At 47.1% G+C, this 27,424-nt stretch overlaps 2 protein-coding genes across 2 annotated transcripts; one reads left to right on the top strand and one right to left on the bottom strand.

Moving 5' to 3' along the window:
- Positions 1–439: 439 nt before the first annotated feature.
- On the top strand, positions 440–8,871 carry LOC144152158 (uncharacterized). Its single transcript, XM_077683373.1, has 4 exons — positions 440–591; positions 1,831–6,232; positions 6,594–6,661; positions 8,753–8,871. Exons 1-3 carry the CDS (start codon positions 546–548, stop codon positions 6,613–6,615), a joined length of 4,470 nt encoding a protein of 1,489 aa, XP_077539499.1. The 5' UTR covers positions 440–545; the 3' UTR covers positions 6,616–6,661; positions 8,753–8,871.
- Positions 8,872–19,986: 11,115 nt separating this feature from the next.
- Positions 19,987–21,420, bottom strand: LOC144153201 (acetylcholinesterase-like). The gene has a single exon (XM_077684855.1). It carries the CDS (start codon positions 21,403–21,405, stop codon positions 19,987–19,989), a length of 1,419 nt encoding a protein of 472 aa, XP_077540981.1. The 5' UTR covers positions 21,406–21,420.
- Between the last annotated feature and the right edge of the window lie 6,004 nt (positions 21,421–27,424).

The following is a 27,424-nucleotide window of genomic DNA, read 5'->3' as shown; positions in this document are numbered from 1 at the left end:
GGTTAACGCGCGGTGAGGTAACGCCGGCTCAGAGTAACGTTAACTCTTTCTTTTAAGGCAAATAATGTATGCTCTGTGCCGCTGTGCATGGTTTGAAGAAGACAGCAGACAGTGTTCAACAACAAAGTACAGCAAAACGGATGTCGCGGCATACTGCAGATTTTTTTTTTTTTTGTAGTTGTCGCACAGCCTTTCGGCTAGATGTCAACGTATGCAGCGAGTGTTCGGGTGCGCAATCGTTGCAATGCAAAGGACAAGAAGAAAAGAAACAGAAAACGCCAGTGCTGGGCTTTGTTATACTCGCGGGTCAAGCGTTGAAGGGTGGAGGGAAATTCTTTGCTTGGTCATTGTGAACAATGGGCTGACAATTTTTCAAGTACACAGAAACAATGCCTTCCCCATCGGTTTGCGTGGACAAGCGACCAATGGCGCTTCTTGAAATAGCAGCCGGGTGGGTTATATAAAGTCGGAGTCGACTGCCGATATCCACCAAACCCGGTTGGGGTAGTGAAGTCTGAAGGAGCGGCCAGGAGAGCTTTTCCACCATGACCGGAAGGGCCCTGGCCATCGCTGTGGGCGTTTTATGCTCACGTAAGTTTCTTTTTCGTTTGTTCGGCGAAATTTCCATTGTAGGCCCCGTTCACTCCCCCCCCCATTTATCTTGTACAACTCTTCAGAGAAGCCCGGATTGCGCACTTACCATACCTTACTATAGTTACTAAGAGCGTCACACTGAACAGCGATTATGGAAAGGATGTAATTGATTATATACAACTACATAACATAACGAATCGAGCTCACACCCACGTATCCTCTAAGGGTGTTTAGCCAAAACTGATTAGTAGAGTCTGCTTCAATCCCCGTGCGGGGCTTTTTTATACTCCTGTATAAAGTTTTACAACGGGAGAACGAAACTATTAGCGTAGTCACTGCGGACAACGCGCTCAAGTGCATTAAGGAAGCCAGTCAGACTGAATCCTCGTCACTCTGTAATCGAATGCTGAGTTCCGCGGCGGGAAAATATCACTCAGATTTCATGCTTTAAAGGACCGCAATTACAATCTTATGTCTTCCCTTCTACTTTTTTTCTGAAATAATTGTAGGTATATGGGGTCTCGATTTTGGTTTGCTTTTTCTGGTGACATGTTGCCCTGATGGCTGCCGTTAGTTTTCTTTTCATTGTCGCAAGCAATCTGTTTCGGTTAGCGGTGGTGATACACTCGTGAGTAGCTAGGTCGGAAGTGACCAGGTGGTGAACTGGCATGGCCTGTATGGTAATAAAGTCGATAGTCGTTATGAAATATGTTGGTGTATCATAACGGCCGGCCACGTAGTAGACCCCATGTGAAAACAAGAAGGCATTGAGAGCAACGGCGGCGAAGGCCGTCTACTGTACACAGATTTTCTAGGCTATAGGATAGCACTGGGTTCATTGCCGCAGGTAAAATAGCACTCTTCATATCACCCATTTGTCATTGCACATTGCAGTCGTTGTCCGCCGCAGCGATTTTGTAAATTAGCCAACATCACGGCTCATGTTCAGCTTGCAGTACTTTATACGTTATGCAGGTCATATAATTTTAAGCTGTGTACTTGAAAGAGTTCTATGGGGTCAGCTTAAGGGTAGTTAGTTAGGGTAAGTGTAATTAGGTACGGTGCTTAAGGGTAATTAGTATCCATGAAAACATTCTACCGCTACTTATTGCAAAATATTTCATGGGTTAAGACTATCCGCTCTTCCCCTATTCAAAGCTCGAAAAATAACATTTAGTGTTTAAAACGCACGTTGAAAGGATAATTGGTAACATGAAGTTCATTTTATTTTTTCAGTGCTTTCAGCAACAGCTCTTCCAAATGTTCAAGAATCCGTGCAAACCCAAGAGCATGTCAATCTCGGTGAAATTTCTTCTCAACCCAAGGTAACGAAAGTAGTAGAAGAACAACTTACTGCTCCAACTGGCGAGTCGGTAACTGCTACAACCATTTCCAATCCAGCGACTGGTCAGTCCGTCACCAGAGTTACTGGCACACCTGGAGTCCCTACTACAACTGTAACAGGAGGAGTTTCCACTCCATCTAGCCCATGGGGAAGTTTCATTAACAACTTGTTCCCTGGTGTGGGAGTTCCCGGTGGCTCTCCGTATGTCCCTGGTTACACAAGATATCCTGGAGGCGTAGGAACATGGGGCCCCCATGGAGGTTATCCTGGCTTCCCTGGTGCTGGAAGTACCAGTGGACGTTTTGGTGGACTTGGAGGTCTGGGTCCATTTGGACCATACTCTGGTCTCAGTGGAGCTTTTGGACCCTTCTCTAGATATGGACCTCTGTCAGGGCCTTACGCTAGTTATTCGCTTCTAGGACGGTTCTCAGGACCCTTCGGTGGATCTAGCATTTGGGGATATCCCTACGGCAGCGGCTTTGGCTCAGCTGGCTTTCCACGCGCTTTTGGCAGCCTTCTTAGTGGTTATGGCGGTCTAGGACCTTTCGGACGTTACTCCAGTCTCAGTGGGCTCCTCGGAGGCTACCCAGGTTTCGGAAGAATCTCTGGACTCTTCGGCCGTTACCCAGGTTTCAGCGGGCTCTCACGTGTCTTCGAAGGATCTAGCAGTTGGGGATACCCATACGGAAGTGGACTTGGCTCACTGGGCTACCCAGAAGCTCTGGGAGGACTCTTCGGAAGATTTGGTGGACTAGGACCTTTCGGTTCTCAGTCGAGTCTCAGTGGACTCCTCGGAGGCTACCCCGGTTTCGGAGGTCTCTCTGGAGTATTTGGCCGTTACCCAGGTTTCAGCGGACTGTCAACCCCCTTCGGTGGATCTAACATTTGGGGATATCCATACGGAAGCGGAATTGGCTCGCTCGGCTTCCCAGGTTCTCTCGGAGGACTATTCGGAGGTAATGGCGTGCTAGGACCTTTCGGTTCTCAAACGGGTCTCAGTGGGCTCCTTGGAGGATACCCAGGTTTCGGAGGATTCTCTGGACTCTTCGGCCGTTACCCAGGTTTCAGCGGGCTCTCGCGTGTCTTCGAAGGATCTAGCAGTTGGGGATACCCATACGGAAGTGGACTTGGCTCACTGGGCTACCCAGGAGCTCTGGGAGGACTCTTCGGAAGATTTGGTGGACTAGGACCTTTCGGTTCTCAGTCGAGTCTCAGTGGACTCCTCGGAGGCTACCCCGGTTTCGGAGGTCTCTCTGGAGTATTTGGCCGTTACCCAGGTTTCAGCGGACTGTCAACCCCCTTCGATGGATCTAACATTTGGGGATATCCATACGGAAGCGGAATTGGCTCGCTCGGTTTCCCAGGTTCTCTCGGAGGACTATTCGGAGGTAATGGCGTGCTAGGACCTTTCGGTTCTCAGTCGAGACTCAGTGGACTCCTCGGAGGCTACCCCGGTTTCGGAGGGCTCTCTGGAGTATTTGGCCGTTACCAAGGTTTCAGCGGACTGTCAACCCCCTTCGGTGGATCTAACATTTGGGGATATCCATACGGAAGCGGACTTGGCTCGCTCGGCTTTCCAGGTTCTCTCGGAGGACTATTCGGAGTTAATGGTGGGCTAGGACCTTTCGGTGTTCAGTCGGGCCTCAGTGGCCTCCTCGGAGGCTACCCAGGTTTCGGAGGATTCTCTGGACTCTTCGGCCGTTACCCAGGTCTCAGCGGGTTGTCAGGTGTGTTCGGAGGATCTAGCAGTTGGGGATATCCATACGGAAGCGGATTTGGCTCACTCGGCTACCCAGGAGCCCTGGGAGGACTCTTCGGAAGGTTTGGTGGACTAGGACCTTTTGGTTCTCCGTCGAGTCTCAGTGGGCTCCTCGGAGGCTACCCTGGTTTCGGAGGGCTCTCTGGAGTCTTTGGCCGTTACCCAGGCTTCAGCGGACTGTCAACCCCCTTCGGTGGATCTAACATTTGGGGATATCCATACGGAAGCGGAATTGGCTCGCTCGGCTTCCCAGGTTCTCTCGGAGGACTATTCGGAGGTAATGGCGTGCTAGGAAGTTTCGGTTCTCAAACGGGTCTCAGTGGGCTCCTTGGAGGATACCCAGGTTTCGGAGGATTCTCTGGACTCTTTGGCCGTTACCCAGGTTTCAGCGGGCTCTCAGGTATTTTCGGAAGATCTAGCAATTGGGGATACCCGTACGGAAGCGGCCTTGGCTCCCTCAGCTACCCAGGAGCTCTGGGAGGAGTCTTCAGTAGTTTTGGTGGACTAGGACCTTTTGGTTCTCAATCGAGTCTCAGTGGTCTCCTTGGAGGCTACCCAGGTTTTAGAGGAGTATCTGGACTCTTCGGCCGTTACCCAGGTTTCAGTGGGCTCTCACGTGTCTTCGAAGGATCTAGCAGTTGGGGATACCCATACGGAAGTGGACTTGGCTCACTGGGCTACCCAGGAGCTCTTGGAGGACTCTTCGGAAGGTTTGGTGGACTAGGACCTTTCGGTTCTCAGTCGAGTCTCAGTGGGCTCCTCGGAGGCTACCCCGGTTTCGGAGGGCTCTCTGGACTCTTTGGCAGTTACCCAGGCTTCAGCGGTCTGTCAACCCCCTTTGGTGGATCTAACATTTGGGGCTATCCATACGGAAGCGGACTTGGCTCGCTGGGCTTCCCACGTTCTCTCGGAGGACTATTCGGAGTTAATGGTGGGCTAGGACCTTTCGGTGTTCAGTCGGGCCTCAGTGGCCTCCTCGGAGGCTACCCAGGTTTCGGAGGATTCTCTGGACTCTTCGGCCGTTACCCAGGTCTCAGCGGGCTCTCAGGTATTTTCGGAAGATCTAGCAGTTGGGGATACCCGTACGGAAGCGGCCTTGGCTCACTCGGCTACCCAGGAGCTCTGGGAGGAGTATTCGGTAGTTTTGGTGGACTAGGACCTTTCGGTTCTCAATCGAGCCTCAGTGGTCTCCTCGGAGGCTACCCAGGTTTCGGAGGATTCTCTGGACTCTTCGGGCGTTACCCAGGTTTCAGCGGTCTCTCACGTGTCTTCGAAGGATCTAGCAGTTGGGGATACCCATACGGAAGTGGACTTGGCTCACTGGGCTACCCAGGAGCTCTGGGAGGACTCTTCGGAAGGTTTGGTGGACTAGAACCTTTCGGTTCTCAGTCGAGTCTCAGTGGGCTCCTCGGAGGCTACCCAGGTTTTGGAGGAGTCTCTGGAATCTTTGGCCGTTATCCAGGTTTCAATGGACTATCAGGAGTCTTTGGCGGATCTAGCAGTTGGGGATATCCATACGGAAGCGGATTCGGCTCTTGGGGCTACCCAGGTCCTCTAGGTTTGTTTGGCAGTCAAGGTAGGCTCGGACCTTTCGGGCGTTACTCAAGTCTCAGTGGGCTCCTTGGAGGCTACCCTGGTTTCGGGGGACTTTCTGGAGTCTTTGGCAGTTACCCTGGTCTCAGCGGGCTGTCCGGAGTCTTCGGAGGATCTAGCAGTTGGGGATATCCATACGGAAGCGGATTTGGCTCACTAGGCTACCCAGGCGCTCTGGGAAGGCTGTTTGGCGGCTACGGCGGGCTAGGCGGTTCTTACTCAAGCCACTCTGGTATTGTAGGTGGATATCCTGGATATGGAATTGTTTCCAGGGTTTCAAGAAGTTATCCTGGCTTCGGACTTTCATGGGGTCACACATCAGCACTTCGTGGTCCGACCAGTTCCTTTGGCCCCTTCAGCAGCACCAGCCTCTTTGGCAACAACGTTAGTCCTCTTGGAACGCAAGGCCTGCTCTTGAGTTCATCCGGGTTCTACGGGCCCCACAGTACCGGATTTGGTCCCCTGGGTTCGGTTAGCGGCGTGCTTGGTCCTCGGGGATTGAGCAGCTTTTACGGCAACGTAGGCGGTCCACTTGGCAGCCTCGGTCAGTACGGAAGTCTCTCTGGGTACTATGGCCCTTACGGTAGTGGATTCGGCAGCCTAAGCCAATTGTCGGGAGTGTATGGTCCCCAGGTATACGGAGGACTGTACGGCGGCAGCTTTGGTCCCTACAGGCGCCCCTTCTCCAGGGTCTATGCCCCTTTCGGCCCCTTTGGCCACGTTGTTCACCACTTTGGTGAAAGATTTGGTCATCCTGGAGCAGTTCCGGGAGTATCCGGTGTCACCAGTGTCACCCGAGCGGTTGTGCCCACTCCTACTGGACCAGCTGTGGCAGGAGAAGTTCTCAAGGAGGTTGTGAAGACGAAGGAAGTTGTACCCAGCAGTCTGCCAGAGCTGCCAGTGATAAGGACCAGAACTCGAGTCACCAAGATTAAAACTGGGTAAGAATCCCTCTCTTTCGTTTCAATGGTTGAAGGAATTGGTATGGTTGATTTAAAAACCATCCTTATTACAACAAGCGAGGTGAGATGTTTTAAGATAATGGTAAAAGAGACGGTTAAATCCCCAGTTAGCAAACTTTCTTATGTGATTTTGCTATTTATACTAGATCCTGCAGTAAAAAGTGGATGAGCGCATTTTGTATTCTTGAGGTACGGGTACTGGGAATTATTAGCACAGAGAAATAGAAAGTAGCTTGTCCAGTTTGGGGGTATCAAGTTGTTAGAAAACCATGCTAGCAACGCGCCCCCGCTCCCCCCCTTGAAGCCAAACGACAAATTTTGATTCATGTCTGCTTTTCAGGGTGAAGACTCGTTCAGGCTGAATGAGCTTATAATGACATCATCGGCTGCCTCTCCGTTCACAATCATGTAAGTTCACTCGTCGGTACACATTTCATTAGGCAGCAGCGGGCCACAATTGGAAAAATTCAATACAAATTTAAACAGGAAGTATTCCCAAACTTTTTATTTCTCTGTATAACTTTTAAATGCTCGCATACGCTTAACTTTAGAATGAAGAGGAAGAAGCAATTAAATAACACTGGGAATGCTAAACTAAACATTGGTTTATTATGTGGTTTTATTACTTCAGAGATAATAAAGTAGATCTGAGATCTCATTTTGCCGGTTTTTTAGATAGGCAACGTTAATTTGCCGCACTTTGTTTTTTTTTAATTGTTGTAACGAGAGGCTTTTATCTCGAGAAATAAACACGCGTCTAGACTTTTTGTTAGGTAAAACTGAAGGGAGTACTCTTTGAGTGAAATGAAATGAGAAAATGGTAAAAATGAAAATAAAAGCAAGTAAATTTACGCGCCCGTCTTGTTAATTCCTCCTTGCCTCTCCTGAAACGTCAATTGGCGTAAATTTTTGATGCTGAAGATCCGCTTCCCCTTGTCGGATATTCATGTTCCTCTAATTATAATTTCGAAACGCATTCATAGCGTAGAGCTTGAGAAGCTTGTGATACAGGAGGGCTTTCTCTTTGTCTCTTTCTGTCTGCCTGATGGCAGGGGTGGCATTATTGATATTTAAACAAACGTAACTAAAAAAAATAGGGAAACTTGCACGCACGCGCAAGACTTGAATGACAAAGGCTTGAATGAATTGAATGAAAGACTTGAATTGAATTGAAAAAAAAACTGAATGAAAGACGAATGAATTGTGGGTGAGCATTGCCGGACACGCATTTAAGTTTCAGTGTCATTGTTTACTTGCGTAGTTGCGGCGCAGGTAATCGTTGTCATATGCATCGAAGAGGTCGTCGTCTTCTTCGCGGCGAGTGGTGGATGCGAAGTCATCCTGTGCACTGTAGGCTTCCACCAGCTCAACTAGGGAAACTCGCACTAAGTCGCGCAAGGCATGAGCCATAGCGAGGCTGCAAGATTTCTTTCTGCGTGAGCACTGAAGGTCACATCCCCACGCATTTCTACAAGTTTGAAATTGTTTATTTACATGTTTCGTTGTCGCTTTGCACTGTGCTATTAGTAGCCATCGCCATATGCATCAATATCGTCCTTTTCCTTCTGCCAAGCGTGACATGCGCAGTAGCGCTGGACGACAGCGCTGTAGTTTCTTTCCTTCTTTTGCGAAAGCCACTGTGCGTGCCGCAGACGATCGGCGGTCGCCGCGAGGCACGCGCTTACGAGCGCTCGGCGTTTTCTTGGTATTTTTTCCTGCAACACCGAACTTATGGCTTTCACAACAGCTCCGTTGTTAAAATTGAGTTCTGATTTCACGTTGTCAATTGGAAGCGGGGACAGGATCTGTGCTGGAGTCGGGTAAATGGTTCTATAAATGTTAGTTGCAAGTGAGCGCTTCTCCCGTCGTCCTTCTTTAGTTTCGTGGTCCAAGTCGCGCTTTGTTTTTCAATCATAATGCACCAACTTGTCCAACAGCTTCGTTTAATGGAGTACGGCACTTTTTAAACGTGATTTTCGAACTTCAAATGAACTCATATTTTTCGTCTTTCTCAAGAACAGGCAAGTCGGTTTCTTCAGCTTTGTGCCTAAGTATCAGTGAATAAAATAACAATCGCGAATCACGCCACCATTGTTAAGTATTAGCGGTATTGAATAACCGATGTTTGTAGCACTCTATGACCCAGAGGCTCGTAGAAAGACACTTGAGTGAGTTCGACGAGTTTCTGTTCCATGTGTGCAACGAGAGGTGACAAGTAGTATTTATAAAAAATGTTATAAATGTGGCCAAATTGATGTGTGCCGAAATCTTCCGTTAAAAATGGCGGACTTTCTTCGCCTTCCTAAATTAGCACGGAAATGATCGAAGTCCCTTTGACTGAACACGCCTAACCGAGGCGTGTTCCGGGTGGCAAAACGAGAATAAACTGAGAACCGCAAAGAATACCTGAATCTCACACGGTATTTCATGCTTCATTTGAGGAATAATCGTGTGTAGTCAGTTTTTGCGTAACACCTGCTTATTTCCCTCTGTTTTCAGGTTACAAACGGCGAGGATTTCGAATGGAACGGGAGCTCTAAGAGATTCGAAGAGGCCACCAGCTCCATCGATTTAGGCTTACTAGTATTAAAAATAAATTGTTTTTTAAGCTGACGAAAGATTGTGGGCTTTAATTGTATTTTGACATGATAAGTACGTATACTCCCGCAACATGTAAAACCCATGCGACCGATAATTCATCAATTTTTTTGATGGCGGTTGCATGTGGCTTGTTCTTTGGTGTCCGTTTAGACTTGCATGCCATGAAGCACCCAAAAACGAATGGTACTAGCACCACGAAACCCGACGCTGAGCTGAAGCAGAAAGCTGATAGAGCGCTATGTTTCTGAAAAATATTGTTACGTTTCGCAGGACATGAAGCATCAGATGCGGACGATGTATTTTACACTGTTTACATGGCGGCTATAGCAGAGGTCGCACAGGCTGCACGTCAGTCACTCCCTCGTCGTCGTCGATTGTGGGACATCGGAAATTGCCCACTTGTTGCGTAACAATATTGAGGCCGTATTCCTTTCGGTAGTAACTTCACCAGGTCTTATTACAGAAGAAAATCAGCTTTTCAACCCATTTTTACTCGTCGTCTTGCCCATTCAAATTCTTGGAAAGAGAAGTTAGGCTTTTGAGGGAAAACAGATGTTATTTAATGAACTCGGATAAGGATTATTACTGAAAAGCGCACAGTATTCGTGAGCACAAGCTGAAATTTACAGGAGTGGTCATATTACATCGTAGCAGTGAAGGATAATGCTACGGAGAGCTGTTCGTTGCTACTGATCTGACAGATATTCAAATAAAAGTAATCGGAATGTAGCTTTTTTTTTTCTCGAGCCCAACCAAAACGCGCCTATTAGTGCACCACATTTAGATGACGTCGCTCGCAAGTTGTCATAATGAGGCGCTAAAATAAAAAAAAGCTGTATTCTTTGGCATCACGGTAATTAGTAGACATTGTAGACGTGGGTATTCTATGATCGAATTTCTTTACATTTGGATTGTTAGGTATAATTGATTAAGATTTTTTAGTGAAGTTTCCGTCAGGCAATTCCTGTTTAAATGTTTGAAACGAGAAGTGGCGCAGGCTTCAAAAAAGTAGAAAAACGCCCGAGCAGTCTTGATCTGTTGTGAATGCGTACGCGAATTGAATTGAATGCCGCAGTTACCTTTTTCGAGTGGGTATGTCGACGTCGCATTTAAAACATTCTGAAGGGAACAAATAGTGGTTAAGAATCTGAAAGAAAGTCAATTAAGGATTTTGTGCGCGGTATGAAAACAAGACGACAATTAAAACCGAACACTGACCTGGAAAGTTTATTAGAGCAAAGGCCATTCGGCCCCCGCACAAGATCCTTGTTCATAACGTTTTTCAAAACAAAATTGCGTGTTCGGCGTCTGGTTTTAGGTGTTGTTTAACATGAGCCAGAAGAGACGAGCTTTCGCCCAATTTTTGATTTCATTTGAAAATAATATTGCACAACATATTAGGGTAAATCATTTGAGTAATTGAAATAACTGTAATTTTAAGCAAATTAAAACAACTCTGCTTTTATGTACCCATAATGCTATGTATTTTTTATGGTTCCGTACGCTACAATGCAAAAAAAAAAACAAAAAAAAAAAACACCAGCAGTACACCATTCGGAAACGCAGCTGGCATCAGCACTTTGTTCGCCTAAGGCAAGAAGAAATGAGTAGCCAACAACTATTTTGAGGGCTGATTCACGAACGTTGTTCATGAAGACTTTAGGGGGCGTGCTAGAATAAAATCTCACACAATGCATTGAGTTCTTCTGCTCGGATCCGAAATGGCATCATCCGGTGAGTGTAAATGCTGTGTATTTGGTTCAAAATAAACGAAGCAATTTTGACTTGAGATTTCATTTTTCTTTTTTGACACGCCAGCTCACCTGTCAATCACCAGTTTCGGTGGTAAACTCTCCAAAATGTATTCCACGGTTAAGTTGGCAAACTCAGTGCGATGACTACTTCTGGGGTGAAGTAGCATACACGAAGTCCCTGCGATCCACTGAGTCAAAGGGACACAAGACGCAGAAAAAAAAAATTCAACTGTATAGTTAGATTACAAAGCCGTGAATTGAAATATGCTCCTCACAGCAGTTGCCTAGTATCGCAGAATACGCTCAAAGAGCCAAACGGGTATCATCCCCTGCATACTCTTTCCCGAACTACGATTTGTGACACCCTGAATCGTGAACGGGGAAACGAGGTTAGTGTAGCTTGTATTGGCGTTTTTCTCACACAAGCAGCAAAGTAAAGCATCGAAATATACAATAAATGTAAGCTGGAAGCGATGAATCCGCAAGATATTAGTTTGCTTAGAAATTGGCTCGAGACTCATCAATATTTTCGGTCGTGAAGGACTATGGCCTCCTTTTGTCGTCTGTTGATTACGACTACGAAGAGCAACACAAGGCCGTCCAGCAGATCCTTGTGGTGGTCGAGAGGTAGTGACCGGATGGGCCGGGCGCTGAATGGGCCAGTCCCTGGTAGCAGCCGCCCGCCGGGTGCTAGCCTCGCCGCCGGGACGCCGTAAGGCCGCGTCGATCCAAGCCCCCGCCTGAAGAGGTTGGGGCAGGGAAACTGCAGGAGTTTCAAATAAAGTTGTACTCTCTCTCTCTCTCTCTCTCTCTCTCTCTCTCTCTCTCTCTCTCTCTCTCTCTCTCTCTCTCTCTCTCTCTCTCTCTCTCTCTCTCTCTCTCTCTCTCTCTCTCTCATTAGCTTATTGTCTGAAGTACTGACCACCTTGCCTTTGCTTTGTACCTGACGGGACCAAGTGCTAGCCAAGCTGCCTAGTACAGCTTTTTCCTTGGCACCGTCACTTCATGCGTGCATATCTGTATATAAATGTTAATGAGGGACAATAAAGACTAATTAATTATTAAGTTAATTTATTCACAATTTAAACCCTTTATTCATTCATTAAATACACATTTTTTGAGGGGGGGAGAGCAAAACTAGCTCTCAAACTGTTATAAAAAGGTTCTTTCCCTACTAAACTGGTGGCAGGATTTGTTCACTTTAAATTTCGGTCAATTCTGTGTCGTTGTGCTACCAACACAACCATACCTTCATCAAGTACGAATAACGTAATCTCTCATGGTTTGTCTCACGTATCCTGCCGCCACGTAACATCTCAATGGAGGTTGCGAAGTCGTCAGTGTGTATTGGCCCGAGCTTCGCACCGTCTGAGTCTGGGCCCTGGGCAGAATCATATCGCTGGTACGTGGATCGTTTCGGGAAGCCCCAGACACGCCTCGACCAGAGCTCCACTACATCCCCGCGCCATTTACCCAGCCCGCGAGACGCTGATCAACACCAACTGAGATGAGCCGCGGCAGCAAGCTGTTCTTCACTGTATATTCTCATCGCATTTCTCATCCACATCGCAATTTTGCTTCTGCCATTGCCTCGACCGGGAGAGTACCCTCAATCCGTGGGAGAGGGAGGGTGTTATTATGTCACTTGACACATGTGGACAATGCCCATAGCGGCGTGCTGGCTTACGACCTATGTAGACGACGACGGAATGTCCAGGGCGCTTCCTAGAATCTCATGGCTGATATGTCATCTTCACCTTCATCACTCATGGTTCGTCTCAGTTTTTCTGCCACCACGTAACCATATGAAAGCGCAAAGACGACAGTCATCGCTTATTGTTACTGTCGGTGTAACTTTATATACGACAATCAGGTCAGAGATTACTGGCGCGACCAGCTGTCCGGCCGCTCAGGCCGTCAGCCGCCATTCTTGGGAATCGCGCGGGTATTTTCTATGCCTTATCCTAGGCGGCAGCACCTCCCCGGCTTAAATGGCCGAGTAGGCGCCTTCTCTTCAGGATGTGTGAGGTGCTATTTTCTACCACGGAAAAAAAGTAAGAAAGAGAACACAAGAGAGAAATGCTAGCTTAAAAAAATTTACCTCTGAACTCCCAAAGCATCCTTTGCTCCCATGCAGAAAGCTGGAACACGTTTAAATGTTGAGATCTTAATTTGAAACAAACAGACCTTCACCCTTTTGTGCCCCTTATTAAAAGTGCTAGATTGAAATACCTTTATTGCAAACAGCAAGCGCGATGCTAGGGTGCCAGCCGGGAGAGAGGCGTCCTTTGCCCAAGATGCCTTGAATGGGGCCTAGCTATTCGTGCTGCCTTCTCCACCAACCTACGATGGGTAGATGGGCCGGAGCCCGGCAGGTACCCGCTGGTGTGTGGTAATGCTCGGGAGTGAAGATCAGGATGCGGGCGTTCCATAGTGCGATAAGGAGTGTCCATATATCTAAGCGATGTTGGCCTGTCACTAGGTAACGGAGTGCGGCCGTGTCGGATCTAGGGAGAGTGTGATGACGAGGTGGGCGCTTGCGTCATTGTAGCTTATAGTGGTTGGAAATACTCGTTGTAGGAAATATATACTTAGAAAGGAACGAGCAGTATCCCTTCTTAGAATTGGCCTCGATGCAGGCGAGTTCTCCCTGTACATATCAACGTTCTGCGGAGGACAGCAAGATTTCCAGCTTCCCGGTTGAATTCCTCGCTGCACTCCGTGTCGCATTCTTCTCCGAGCTTGTTGCCCCCCTTCTCCTAGTTTTCTGCAGACCAGCGTGACACGACACCCATTTGCTCATTCGTATTCACTTGTAGGGACGACGAGGAGGGCCACAGAACCGGAACTGGGTTGAACGTCTATGATGTCACACCATTGTCTACTAGCAAGCAAGCTTGCTTACGTACGAGCTGGCATATTAATTGCGTTAATGTAGAGTGTAACCGCAGGGTTTTGCAGCATTATTACAGACGATTTAAGACTTTTAAAGTTCTCAGCGTATCGTGACGAAGCTGAAAACTTCGCGCGTGCAAGCCTCAACGCTAATTGGCTAACTGGCCGCGTGCGCACACTGTCAGCCGGGCTCCGGATTGAACTTCGAACGTCCCGGTGCGTAGTGTTAGCGGAGTAAACAGTGAACCAGTGCGCCTTGTGGATTCCGAACGTGTCAGGAGGAATAAAGGTAGCACAGAGAGTGCCGCACTGTGACAGGCGATGTTAGCGCCACCTCCTGCTCGCTACACTGATCGCGTTTAAGAAACGGCTATGGGGTGCGACGACACTGAAAGGCTGAGGGAGATGTGATGCCTGTCTAGGCGTTGAATGTCACAAGAAACTAGCTAAGTAAACCGATGAGGCACTGCGCGAACGTCGAGGTTTAGCCGATGTTTAGTGAGAAACCGAGTGGAATAGACGGGAATTGATTCACAGTGACTATACTTGGCGAATGAAGCGCATAAATAGTATAAAGTACATTCAAACTGGTTTAGAACAATGTGAGTGTATTTAATCATACGCATCATTCGCTCAGAAGTAAGAAATTTGTTACAATGTTAGCCAACAAGCAACGCCCCACACGGCGCTGATACTTTTATGTTGTACAGGCCGGCGGCGCCGCAGGTGGCTACCGCCAGGAAAAGAAAAATAAAGTCACTTCGTTCTGGGCAAGCGCACAGGATAGGACAGTATGGCTTTGTTCCTGCTTTCTTCGTAGGCTTGCTGGGCGTCTTCGCAGGCCTAATGGTCTTCGGTACGCGGTAACGTCCGCTCAGCCGTCCTGACCAGTGACTTCGCTCAACTTTCATGACTTCGCTCAACCGTAGTGATGTTACCGCCCGGCCATCCCGACTTATGACAAAAGTATACAAACGTTTCAAGTGCGAAATACATTTGCTTAGATATTAGCCATATGTCCAAAAACACTCCAGTCTCGACCTAAATGTTGCACGGATTCCTAAGACCTATTTTAAAGACGGAGTAGTCGGTCAGTTTGTAATACATTATAAAGAGCGGCTTGGTATGTTGGGGCAGCCTTCTATGACGGCAATTCTGTGACACCATGAGGTGCCAAGGAATGGTTCGGCTTCCCGTGAGTTTCCATTAAGCCTGTTCTTGTGTTGTCTATAGTTAGCGCTGCCGTTTCATGAAATGTACAAAATGGACATCGCGGAGCTCTCCCGCAGGGAAGAACTGGATTTTGTGCAATTGCAGAACCGCCAGGCTGTGTCCGCCACTGTTCTTGGGTAGTTAAATAAAAGAAGTCATAAAAGGTGACCTTCCTGCAAAAACTGCAGGGAAAATGAAGAAGTGGTTCGCGGAACAAACACTTTAAAATGGCTACAATAACGTTGCGACAGTCCGTATAAATTTAACCGCGTTTTACAAAATCCCGTCGCCGATTCTCGACGCACTTGTTTGTTTTGTAGACGATGTCCCGGAAAGTCATCGATCACTTGCACAAACGAAGCTTTGGTGGGGCTTTAAAGTTCTGTTCCGTAAAATAATTCTTTCCACAGATATTATTGCGAAGCATTCTTTGCTGAGTACCCCCACCGCCAGGACCGTGTAACGCCTTGCATTTCCACAAAAATAAAGTCATCGTCTAAGCTCCACCCGTAATGGCTTTAATGGCGTAAATGGAGATAATTGGTCGAACGAAATTTCGAAAAACGGATAAAATATGAAAAATATAAAAAAAATTACGACAAATGGCGAAACGTGTAACGACCTGCATTTTCACAATAATGCAGATATCGCGAACGTACCACCTGTAATCGTTATAATAGCGTAAAAGGAGATCATTCGTGAAACGAAATTTTGAAAAACTGATAAAACATGAAAAATATAAAATAATTACGGAAAATGGCGAACTGGGTAACGCCCTGCGTCCCCACAATAATGCACATTTCGCGAAAGCTCCAAATGTAATCGTTATAATAACGTAAATGGAAAAAATGGGTCGGACAAAATGATGAAAAAAGATAAGAAAAATATTTAAAAAAATTACGGGAAATGGCAAAACGTGTGACGCCTTGAATTTCCAGAATAATGCAGATTTCGAAAAGGTGCCACTTGTAATCGTTATAATAGCGTAAATGGAGAGAATTGGTTAAACGAAATTTTGGAAAACTACAACAATAAGAACGATAAAAAGTACGGGAAATAGCGAACCATGTAACGCGCTGCATTTTCACAATAATGCAGATTTCGCGATAGTTCCGCTTCTAACCGTTATAATAGCGTGAATGGCGATAATTCGTCGGGCAGGATTTAGAAAAACCATTACCTTTGGCTGTAGAAACTCACACTCAAGACAAGCGGCATAAGAATGCTACGCATTAGTAGATAATTCTCAAAATTTCTACAGAATTTTTTACTAGGTATTGTTCATCGCCTGAGTAATGGAAATGCTTCGACACCATATTCTATCCTATATTAAGTCTGTGTGTTCTAGTGATGCTCGTGATTACACAAACGGGTGCTGCTTCAATATACATTCCAGAGATGGCGCTACAACCCCGGCGGTTTACCTTAAAGACCATATACAGTAACTGATGATGATGATTGTGGGGTTTTAACGCGCCGACGCAACGCAGGCGATGAGGCGCGCCGTAGTGGAGGGCTCCGGATTAATTTTGACCACCTGGGGATCTTTATCGTGCGCCGAAACCATATACAGTAACTCTCTAGGCTGGCCTGTCCAAGGCGCACTAGGACCTATCTTCCAGTGATTTGTTGACTGCCTTAGTTTAAGAATCTGCACTTGGAACGCTCACGACAGCAGTGGTTAGGGTGCAGCGTTCTGGCTCCACGCATGGCGCCGGCCGAACGGCGGCGGATTGAAATCTTGTGATCAGCGTAAATAAATTTTGGACACCGTCCGCACCTTCGCGTCCGCAACGTTCTCACCACAGTTAATATTCGTTTCATATTCAGAAAGCACAAAATCAATTGACGCATTGCTACGGAAGGGCATATGCTTAATACTACCACCAGGGAAACGGGGAGGTAGGGGGGGGGGGGGGGGGTTGATGGGCGGTGGTCCTGACGGTGGTATTTTGGTGCTGCTGTACATCGAAACGCTGGTGTCACCGCTACCGGTTCACTGTACCAAATAAGGAAGTTCCCCGTAACCATGTTAGGTAACAATTTAATACAACTGTGGCCGGTGGCCGCAATACTAAGAAATCATCCATGTACGACCTTCATTGCAGACACGCAAAAACGTTTCGTCTGAGCCCCACCTGGCTGACTACCCACATGACCATGAGCTGCGTCGCTACTCACACACAAATATAAAGAGGAAACACGGTAAATAAATGAATGCAGACATTAACCAGTTTAACGAGATTTATTATGACACAATGACGGAGCAGAAATTCGATGAAAACTTGTTCAGAATAGTCTTTACTATAGACTACCGTAAGCCAGAGAAAAATGAAATAAAGTTAAACAAATGAGATGAGTCTATTTACGGGATAATTCCACACTCCTCACAAAAATGTTTAGCGCGCTCGTCAGGTAGCAATGTGCACCGAAAGTACAAACACGACCGCTGCGACGGTCAAGTGGTAGGCGAAGGAAGAACTCTGCGCTCCGTCTGTGACCTGCTTTGCGGCCACACGCAGCTGGGTCCTTTTGCCGCCTTTGGAAGTCGCGCTGCGTCGTGAGCCGTTGCGCGCCGATTGTTTTTTTGGCCGTATCTCTGGCGCCGGCTCTGGTTCTCTGTAAAAAAAAAAAAAAACAATCGCGCTTTTCTTAGTATGCGGGGCAAGGTTGGCTTTTACTGCGACGTGTACTTACTGCCACCATTGTCTGAGGCAGGGAAGACACAGATGCGCAATTTGTAGTGGCCATCGAGCACAGAGTGATAATTTTTCTAGGCCTAAGTTATAAACAAGTCAATACACGGGCGCGGTTGTATTGCCACGCGACTGAAACATGTACGAGAGCAGTCAACTAAAGGGACAAACAAACTCATAAACAACGGCATGTTGTTTACCGTGGAATTAGCTTTTATTATTCTAACGAAATGATTAATAATCCGCATACCGAATGAGCTCCCTCAACACTGCTCCTATCGAAACGGAGGAAATTTTGTTCCCCGTAGCCACTGTATTTTAGGTGTCAGCTCGTTTCCCTTTCAGAGATTCTGGTCAACATGCACCGAAGTCATTACAAAAATACTACTTGTAGTCCATTCTCGCAGCGTTTTGTCGGCGAAAACCTACATATGGACTCAGTGATTACTCGCAGGCACCTGTGCTTCGCGTGGACCTTAAAAAAGGGAAAAGAAGCCTTGACATCTTGATAGTCAACGTAATAATTGTAAAGACGGTTCCCGAAGCACATCCGCTGTCTTGTTAAGTTTTTCCGGCTATTCATCGACGGAAGCCTTTCCACTATCCTAGTGAAACACAGTAAAGAATGCTGTCGGGATTGTTGGTTTTCTATCTTTAAACGTGAAACTGCACACACTGCAGCAGACATGAAAAAGCAACGGGAATGCACTAGTCCGGTGGCCTATTTTTCGCTGTTTCGTCCTCGTGCGCAGTTTGACGCTTAAACATTGACACTCCGTGAAAACGGGCACACAAGCAAAAGGTCACTATAGTTTGGACACCTTCTCACTCAAGCGTCCATGGGAATCTCGGCGCCAACACGAGTGCCCAAGTACTAGCCGTCGATAACTATATAGATGCCGTAAAACATGGATCAATAGCTATTTAAATACCAGGGCATCACCCAGCACTACATACTCTCCTGCAAGGTGTACCCACCAGGCCAAAACTCTCTCATTCATTAGCAGGAGACAGTGCTCAGATTCAGACCAACCTTTTACGACCCCCTCCACATACACGTCATTTTTCTACTCGTTACACCTCCATGTGTTTCCACTGTGGAGGGTCTATCCCACTGTACAATGTGGCGTGGGCCTGTCAACGGAGCACAAAAATTGAAATGTTTCTCAACCGCTAGAACGACCAGTGGGAAGGGCAGCTGAACAGGCCTCGCCTCGAGGACGAGCTGCTGCTGGTGGACAGGGGTATGACGGCAGTAAGGCCAGCCTGGCTTCGTAGACTAAGGACTCCTGCCCACCGCCAGCAATGGTGCCACAATAAAAAAATACTCTTCCTCCTCTTCCTGGTGGCTACAATCACCATAACCCTTTATAACAACCCTGCAGAAGCATAAAAAAAGCGCTGAATAATAAAGTTATAAAATTCAAACCCGGCTGGTATTTGATGTTTTTAAATATCTAAATCTCTGCTGTACAATTTTGTAGCTTCTGACGATATTTAAAAGCCTTCAATCCAACGAAAATACCGGCGTAATGGCGGCCCTTCCTTATCAATAGATTTTCGGCCTCTGACAAACAAAGATGAGTAAGAAATCAAACAAATGAGAATGAGACAGTCAGAAGAGCTGCCCAGAGTCCTTTGTACAGGCAGTTGGGCATTTTGTCTGTGCGAATTAAACAAAATCCGCCGTATTATCAGTTGTAATATTCGAAAAAATTGGCGCAGTATTAATGCTTAGCCGTAGCAACAGTGACAGTAGCAGCAGCAGCTGTTGGGGGAGTAGTTGCAGTAGTAGCGATAGGAGTAGTAGTAGTAGCAGCAGTGTGTAGTCGTAGTAGAAGGAACAGAAATAATACCAATAGTGCGAGCAGCACTGCTAGAAGTTGCAGTACGAGGGGTACAAATGTTTGTTCTTGTTGCTGTTATAGTCCCAGTAAAGTAACCAGTTTACTGCAGTGCACAGGAAATGTTTTTTTTAATGTGGACTGCAAGGAGCAGCCTTGAGGGCAGCTAGTAAGGGCATTGTGCCTCTTTTCGGCAGCAATACTGCATTTTCTGGAGAGCAACATTGAATTTTGCAGTTATTTAGGGCAGTCGAGCGTAGTACACAAGTCCTTAGCAGAGTGCTAGTACTTAGTAGAGCACAGTTTATTTTGGAAAACAACTTACGCTTTCATTAGAACACGCTTCCATATTTCGCAGATGTCCTGACTCGGTCCATGCTTCCGGGTGGTGTTTCCGGGTACGATGTTTATGTACTCTGGGTTGGCGGAAGAGTATCTAGGCCACGCTTCCTGAGTTTCTGGTATACTTGGTTTCCTGAAAAATGAGAATATCAACCCTGCCTACAAATGAAAAAAAGACCACTGTGACAGCTTTCAAAAGGTTGCTGCAATGTCTAAACGAGTTGTATAGAGGGGGTGATTCAGCAAAGGCATTCGATCGGACACGCGGGAGAAAGTGACGAACAGAAGGGTATTGATCATAGCTCTTTGTCATTCCTAAAACCCTTTTTTTTCAAGAAAACTAAGTTAGAAGAAGTTAATACAAAACTTATAACTTCAGCTCAGATTACTTACCCTGTCTTGACAAACTGCGACATCGACGTCACCATCGCCTTCATGAAAGCCTCCTCTTCACTGGTATATTTAAGACCATCGAACAGCGGGTAGTCCTCATGCCTGATTCCTGGGACGAACCTACTTGGGTCTCCGTAAAACACGAGCGATCCAAGCGTGAAAGGGAGGTCATCCCCGTGTGCAACTCGGAACCATGGGGGCCAGAAGCTGAACGACGGTCGATAGTCGAAAACGTATCTGAACACAGGAATCTTTTGCTTTGAAGCGATATCCGCGAAGATTGTGGCTGGACACACAAAGAGCCCATCCCCTAGAATGTTGCTCAGGATCTTGGTCACTTCATCCTCGTTGTGCTCCACGGACCAGTCAGGGAAGTAGGCGTTGGTAATCTCTTTGGCGGACCTCACTGGAATTCCCATGGAAGCGCTGAGAGCCACCGTGATCGTCGACCTGTAGTCAACTGAGAGCAGGCTTTTAAATTGCGGCACTATCTTCATAGCGCTGTAGAGAAACATGGGCCCTTCGTGGGCCGTAGTTCCGATCATGATCTCTTTGCTCCTCACATTGTCTTTCCACGTGCTCAGCAGCAGAGGGTCGTTCGGAAGGTATTCGTCCCCGTGAACGGGCCCGTAGACGTTTTTCCGCGTGTCGATGCCACTCAGCGTTCCGAGGAGGTAGTTCTTGTCCACTTTTCTTAGGCATTCCATGACTCTCCCAAGTTTCCGCTCTCTCACACCATCACACGCCAAGTCCGATCCGAGTTCCATGACACTCTCAACCGAGTGGGCTGATAGGCTGGCGATGATGTTCATGGGGCTGCCGCTTTGGAGCACCATCCTTTTAAACAGGCCGATGCTCTCCGGAGAAATTGCGTGAAAGCCTGCTGAGATACCTCCGGCGCTGTGGCCAATGATGGTGACCTCCCTTGGGTCCCCACCGAAGTTCTTGATGTTGCGCTGAACCCATGTCAGGACGAGGTTTTGATCCCAGAGGCCCCAGTTGCCGGGGACGTCTTTGTTTCCTGCTGAGAGAAAGCCGAACACGTTGAGACGGTAGTTGAAGCTCACGAAGACGGTATCAGTAAGCGCCGCGAAGTTGCCGCCGTCGTGAATGAAGAGACCCGAGTCACCCCACTGAAAGCAGCCGCCGTGCATGAAGACAACCACAGGAAACTTGGAGTCGCACGAGGCTTGCTTGCATTCTGCGGCAGGCTTTCGAACGTTGAGGTAGAGACAGTCCTCAGAATTATTCATGTAGTAGAAGCTCACCTCATCTGTGTGGTAGTGGATGTTTTGCGGACATGGCTTCGGCCTCTTCGTGGCTTTGAGAGTTCCGTTCCATGGCTCAACGGGCACGGGCTTGGAGAAACGCAGAGGACCGATCGGTGGCTCGGCGTACGGTATACCCAGGTACATGTCGACATCCTTACCGGCGACTTTGTCTCGCACGCCAGATACGAGTCCGGCGTCGGTGCGAATTACGGGAGCGTTGCGGATAGCAGCGCTGGCTACGCACAGTGTAAAAGCGAACGCTACGACATTGAGGAGGAAACGGCGATATCCGCTCATGTTCTCAGTGAAGTGATCGACGTCGGTTCGTTAGGACTTGACTCCGCCGAACGTTTACGATACTATCTTTCGGTTCACTCTCTCCCCTTTTATCCTTCCAGGAAGGACAAATCCTTTCCAGTTTATCAAGAGCCAAGTTTTGGGTATGGTTATACATGAGAGCAGTGAACGGGCAAGGGAGGGAGAAGAAAGGATTTGATACTTGTTAAAGTATGGAATGGGGGCATGGAAGGTTGCCAGAAGAGCACAGCTTATATGTCGTTTACGTGTGCTGCGTTGACAGGCGAAGCCAAGGAGATTCCTTCGCGTATTACTCCCGTGTTTATATCTTTCGACTTTCGCTATCGCGGTAGATACGGATGAGATTGGAGGTGACTCTGACGAAGGGAAATAATATTAACCTGCCTGAAATATCTCGAGTGACGTCGTTTTTTATGTGTTCTTCGTCTTCTGGGCTATCTGTTTTGTAGCATTCGTAGCTTTGCCAAACTTTTTATCTGTTATAATGTCCCTACCACCAAAGTGAAGTTCAAAGCGTTTAATTTGTATAGTGTTCTAAATCGCACTTGCTCGATTTCCAAGCAGCATTTATAGCTTAGCGCCACTATTCCAACTGCGGTCAGAACGACCGTATGTCAGGAGAATAGCAATTCATGACTTGGGTAGGCCAACTGCGAGAACAGCTTCCCCAATTCTTCGCGGAGACTTTTCGACGCAAGCACTACAGCATTCATATGTTTGTCAAAGGTACAAGAGCGACCTTAAACCAGAAAGTAAAACTCTGCCTGCATATTTATTCTTTTCAATTGAGGGTGAAGATACAATCGTACTATATGAACGTTATACGTTTATCTTAGAGCACGGCACATTTTAGAAGATCTATTATGCAGATTTTTAGGGAAAGTTGGCTGGTTGGTACATGTTAGCCAAAAAAAAAAAAAAAACAGTAACAAGAAGGACGAGAAACAGCAGACGGGATGAACGCTATACTTCAACTATTTGTTTACTGCACATAATACAGTGGCCGCAAGGCATGCGAATACGGCACCAACAAAAAGAAAACGGGCAACTTACGGCAAGGCTCTGCAAATACGTCTTTGCACTGCGAGAAGTAAGCGCGCTAGCACTGCCGGTGCCAGAAAACGAAATCCTTCTCGCCTCCCTACATATACACGGGGCCGTTCTTAACATCTATGGTGACCCCATTCCACTCAGCACGAAAAGCGATATGTAGACATCGAAGCAGATCGCAACAGATACCAACGAGTTTTGCCCGTAATCAGGTCAGTGCGATCTTACCAGACCTTGTCCCCATACACCGAGGGTACCGGAGCCACCTTGAATGGGATAGAAGGTCAAGCGCAATAGATTATCAACCTTCTCGAATCGGGTCACGTTAAGGCGAAGAGAGCTTAGTAAGAACTAAGACAGAATGGGAGAAAACACGCATTGCTTAGATTATGTAGATAAACGTGAAATTGTACCAAATCACGTTTAAATAAAAGAATAGGAATTTATTCTTGCATTTTTTTTTTTTGGGGGGGGGGATTTGTTCTTTTCCTTCCCGTCGTTCTTCGTGTGTCGTTGTCTCAATCGCGCTGTAATTTTATAGTGATCATGTACCAACTTGCCCAACAGCTTGTTTACTAAAATTTATTCTTCCTGAGTAAAAATAAATAATTAAATAAATAAATAAATAAATAAATAAATATATATATATATATATATATATATATATATATATATATATATATATATATATATATATATATATATATATATATATATATATATATATATATATATATATATATATATATATATATCTGGGAACCTATGTTAATTCATGTCACCCTCTTGTGCAATAGAGTGGTAATGATATTTTTTTAGGTTGCTGAACCTTTTCTCCGAATTAATGACATTTTCAACTTCGGTTAACTTTGTTTGAGAACGTATACACGCAAAGGACGGACGGTGATTGACTAAGGCTCCTTTCCGAGGCGCTACAAAAGAACTACCCAAATAATAAACCATTGAATCTTGTCGCTATAAAATAGCAAAACCTTAACAACCCCCCCCCCCTCTCCCCCTAAATGTGTAAAGCCTAGACTCACAAATCGCCAAGGTGCACGCTGGAAAGCTCGTCTTCGAGAAACGTGATAGTTGTAGACGCCAAAGAAAGCTGCGATTCCGTGCCCGGCGCGTCGCACCGGTTTAAAAAACATCGCTGTATAGAGGCCAAGTTCATGTGGTCCTTTGTAAGACCCACAAGCTCGGAAGCCGGCGCTAAAGAGCTTTGGGTGGCCAGCGGGCCTGCCGAAGTAGTTCGCCGAGAAGACGAGGAAAAAGATGCAGAGCCGGGAACGCGATGTAACAGTAAAGAAGGCTTTCATAATTTCTAAGCTTTCGCCTTCAAACTACGTAAGCAGTGTGGAGCTCACCTATGATAGCAGCGGAGGCTGACAAGGTGCCCACCATGGGTTCTAGCGACCCAAGCCGTAGGCGGCAGCGGTGTACATTGTACTAGAAGAGAAAGGTGTGTCGTTCGGGGACGATTAGGGGGGCCTCTTCTGCGATGAAAATTTCTGCTGAGGAAGTCCTGTTGTAAGCATCACCCCTGGCTGCCGCTTCTTACCAGTTGGTTTCAGAAGTTTTGTTTGTTAAATAAATCCTTATTTATTGCCCTAAATAGTCTTATTTCTTTATTTCGTGAAATAAAGTTTTATAAAACCCGAAAAATATCTGTTTAGTTTGATTTAAAAATTGATAGGTGGTCTGGCTGCAACTTGAGTTCTCTGGGGAACGCCTGCGCTCCAGAAAATTTTTTCATGGCAAAAGGGACCACCGCTCTCCATTAGTTTTCCCCTCGCACGACAGACCACTCTATCTTCAAGTGCACTGTAACGCGCATGTAGTCACTCCGAGAAGACGAAGCAGCTCCTCATAACTGGATTTAATTTCGGATTCTCCACGGTACAACACCCAGCACTTGGTATGACACTCCTAGCCCTGAGGAAAAAAAAAAAAAAAAAGAGTATCTGCCGGCCGTACGGCCGGCAGATACTCCCCTCATCATCAAGCCACAAAGCCCGAAGCATGAAGCCACAAAGCCCTGCAGCAGATGTTTGTCCAGCGGCGTGAACCACCGAAGCGCCGCGGGCGATGGACCCTGGATAGGACTGGTATCGACCGCCAGACTGACCGAGCAACCAATAACAACTCAAATCACCTGTGAAAGTAGGGAGCGCGTAGCCAGAGGGTGCATGCGAATCACGACCGGCTTTATAAAGCCGGTCGTGATGCGAATCTATATCCTCCCGGTACGTTGTGAGAAAACGGCGGCCGCTCAAGCTGGAGCTAGCGAGCTGCATGCACAGTACATGACGGAGTCGGGGCCCGGTAGTCTCTCTCGGGTCAGACCCGCGCTCACGGCCGCGAGCAACTTCCCTCGGCCGGGGTCTCTACTTTACGCCCTACGTGGCCCATGGACCGGCGCGCATTGGTCAACCCGTCCCTCCTTGCAGGGAGAGGGGGCGCAAGGAACAATCCTTGCCCCTCTGGGAGAGGAGATCGCGGGATAGCGTGCCAGCGTAAAGGGAGCAGCCTCATTCCCCCAACATTATATCCCCCACAGCAGGCTTAAGTTGCCGATTATGAAACGTCTGCAGAAAAGGACAGAGGTTTAAGGAAATCTTTACGCCTCGAGTTTCGCGATCGCTGCGCCGCCTGCCGCCGCTTCTCCACGGCGCTTACGGGATGACCGCTGCGCATCTGGTAGCGGCTCATGCAGTATTATGGTTGTCTTTCGCTTCCTTTTGCCTTTAGGCGCCCTAAATAACTTGTTATGGTGATGTCTGTAAGCAAATAGTGCGTTTAAGGCACTTCAAAAAACAGATGCGTCCTGATAAAGCGCTCGAACGACAACAAAGCTGTCAGGGGACACGGTAGTGCACGTTTCTTCGCCTCTATAAGAGGCGTCGGCGACGGCAGCAGCATATCACCACTGTCACCTACGAATGTATCAGGCGGAAGTGAATGCTTTTGTCGCTTCGTTTGACCTGGTACTGGCATAGTGAGAGGTTGGATTCGTTTTGCAGCGCAGACTACGAATGCGGCTTTATTTAGAGTATATACGTCGTAGAAAATATGATTCGGAGATGTGATTACCTAATACCTGAGAATAACGTGCCTTTTATGGGAATAGAGGCCCCGCGAAAATGTTAAGTATATTACAAGGCTCTGCGTCGTGAAATATATGCCCATTAACGCCTTATAGCAAGAACCAAGGTGGTTTAGTGGAACCACGGAAAAATCAATGGTCTGCAACTCCAGGAGAAACGAAATAGCTCGTAAGGTAATTAAAAAGAAACACAGTGTATCTTCAGAAATTCTACAGAAGTTCGTCTAAACTTCAGCCAGGTAGAACTTACCCGCCCACTAGATGCGAAATGCACTGCTATTTCGCAAGACATTAGGGGGGGGGGGGGGACGGAAGAGGGACGCTTAATGATTCTTATGTTCAAATGCGTAGCGAAATCAAGGAATGGACGGTTCAGTAATCACACACACACACACACACACAAGCTGCGCGTTCACTTTTATTTAGTTTTTCGACTTTAACGAATAACTGATCACTCGGCAGATGCATTTTTTGAAATATACAGTAAGGATATACGTAGTCACAAGCGATAAGAGGTGTCGTTGGAAGAGTGCGGTGTCTGAGAAGGCCCTCTGATTTCACTTTTTTGCTAGATTCTGCAGGCAGCTTAAATCATATGACCATGTTTCGAGGAAGCGTTTAGTGGCGGACGCGGATTTATAAGCTGAGGATATATGTAGGAGAGGAATGTTTGCGAGTGCTCTCCTCGCGACAAGACAACCCAGCAGTAAATTCTTTGCCCTGTGCTGATTCCCGCACGTAATTTTGCATGATCCATCGTGCTTATTTCCTACACTGTTCGTGAAATTAATGCCACAATGGCTTGTTCAGGGCAGTAATCTATATATGAGATAGGAAGCGTAACTAGCCAGCTGTGCTCCGCTAGATTATGTAAGCACCCGAAAACGATTTACATCGTATGTATAGCCGTAGAATGAGTATCTGAACGAATGCTGCTTAGAGAGGTACTGTTAGTAGATTTCAGGGCCGTGGAAATACGATCAGCTCCGTGCATATGCCCGTTTCACGAGGCCGGCCTGTGACTCTCACCTTGCGCTTATACCGACCGAATGTACCACACTAACATAGCTCCAGAAGCATTTACACTCTCGTAAATACAAAACATTGGCAAAAAAAGTGACTGCTCCAAATAAATATGTATTTCCAACACATACAAATGGAAAATATCAGTCGCGAATGCGCCGCAAAAGCAACGGCGACAGTGGTAAGCGTGGCGGAAACTCCCGCGACTGCTTTCGAAACGGGCCGCTAGGGGGATTTCAGTGGCGCCCCGACTGGCAGCGCTCGAGGCGTATAGCCGAAGCGGCCAGAGGCAAGCCCGCTTGTCTAGTGAATCACTATGCGGCGCAGTGCGAGTTGAGTAGCTTACATGAAGGATCCCCGGACAAAACAGGCACACATCCTCACACTTTGTTTTCGCGGAGAACTCTCCATGGACCTTAATCCTCGCCGTGACGGCATACGACCACCCCCTTTCGTTGTATCCCAACGGCTTCTGCATCCTTCTGCACAACGTTTCACGGTGCGGTCATGCCAAGCTATGTTTATGTTAAGGTTATCTAGCGATTGGTACACGTTCTCCGCGGCTGCGGATCCGGAATGAAGTTTTGTGCTTTAGCCAAGACTGCTTTCTAGGAGGCAAAACTTGAGGAAACACGTTGGAAATAGCGTTCACCACATGTTGCC

Source organism: Haemaphysalis longicornis, unplaced genomic scaffold, assembly GCF_048455015.1.
Source record: "Haemaphysalis longicornis isolate Haplotype H1 unplaced genomic scaffold, Haemaphysalis longicornis Haplotype H1 scaffold_9, whole genome shotgun sequence".
NCBI classification, from domain to species: domain Eukaryota; kingdom Metazoa; phylum Arthropoda; class Arachnida; order Ixodida; family Ixodidae; genus Haemaphysalis; species Haemaphysalis longicornis.
Note: the sequence above shows the minus strand (reverse complement) of the source record. Positions and strands in the feature narration are given on the sequence as shown.

Bases quoted from the DNA above. Each gene is read 5' to 3' on its own strand.
- LOC144152158 (XM_077683373.1), top strand. From the start codon at position 546: ATGACCGGAAGGGCCCTGGCCATCGCTGTGGGCGTTTTATGCTCAC. The intron at 592-1,830 runs GTAAGTTTCTTT...TTATTTTTTCAG, and splicing joins TGTGGGCGTTTTATGCTCAC to TGCTTTCAGCAACAGCTCTT. The intron at 6,233-6,593 runs GTAAGAATCCCT...TCTGCTTTTCAG, and splicing joins GTCACCAAGATTAAAACTGG to GGTGAAGACTCGTTCAGGCT.
- LOC144153201 (XM_077684855.1), bottom strand. From the start codon at position 21,405: ATGTACCTGGGTATACCGTACGCCGAGCCACCGATCGGTCCTCTGCGT.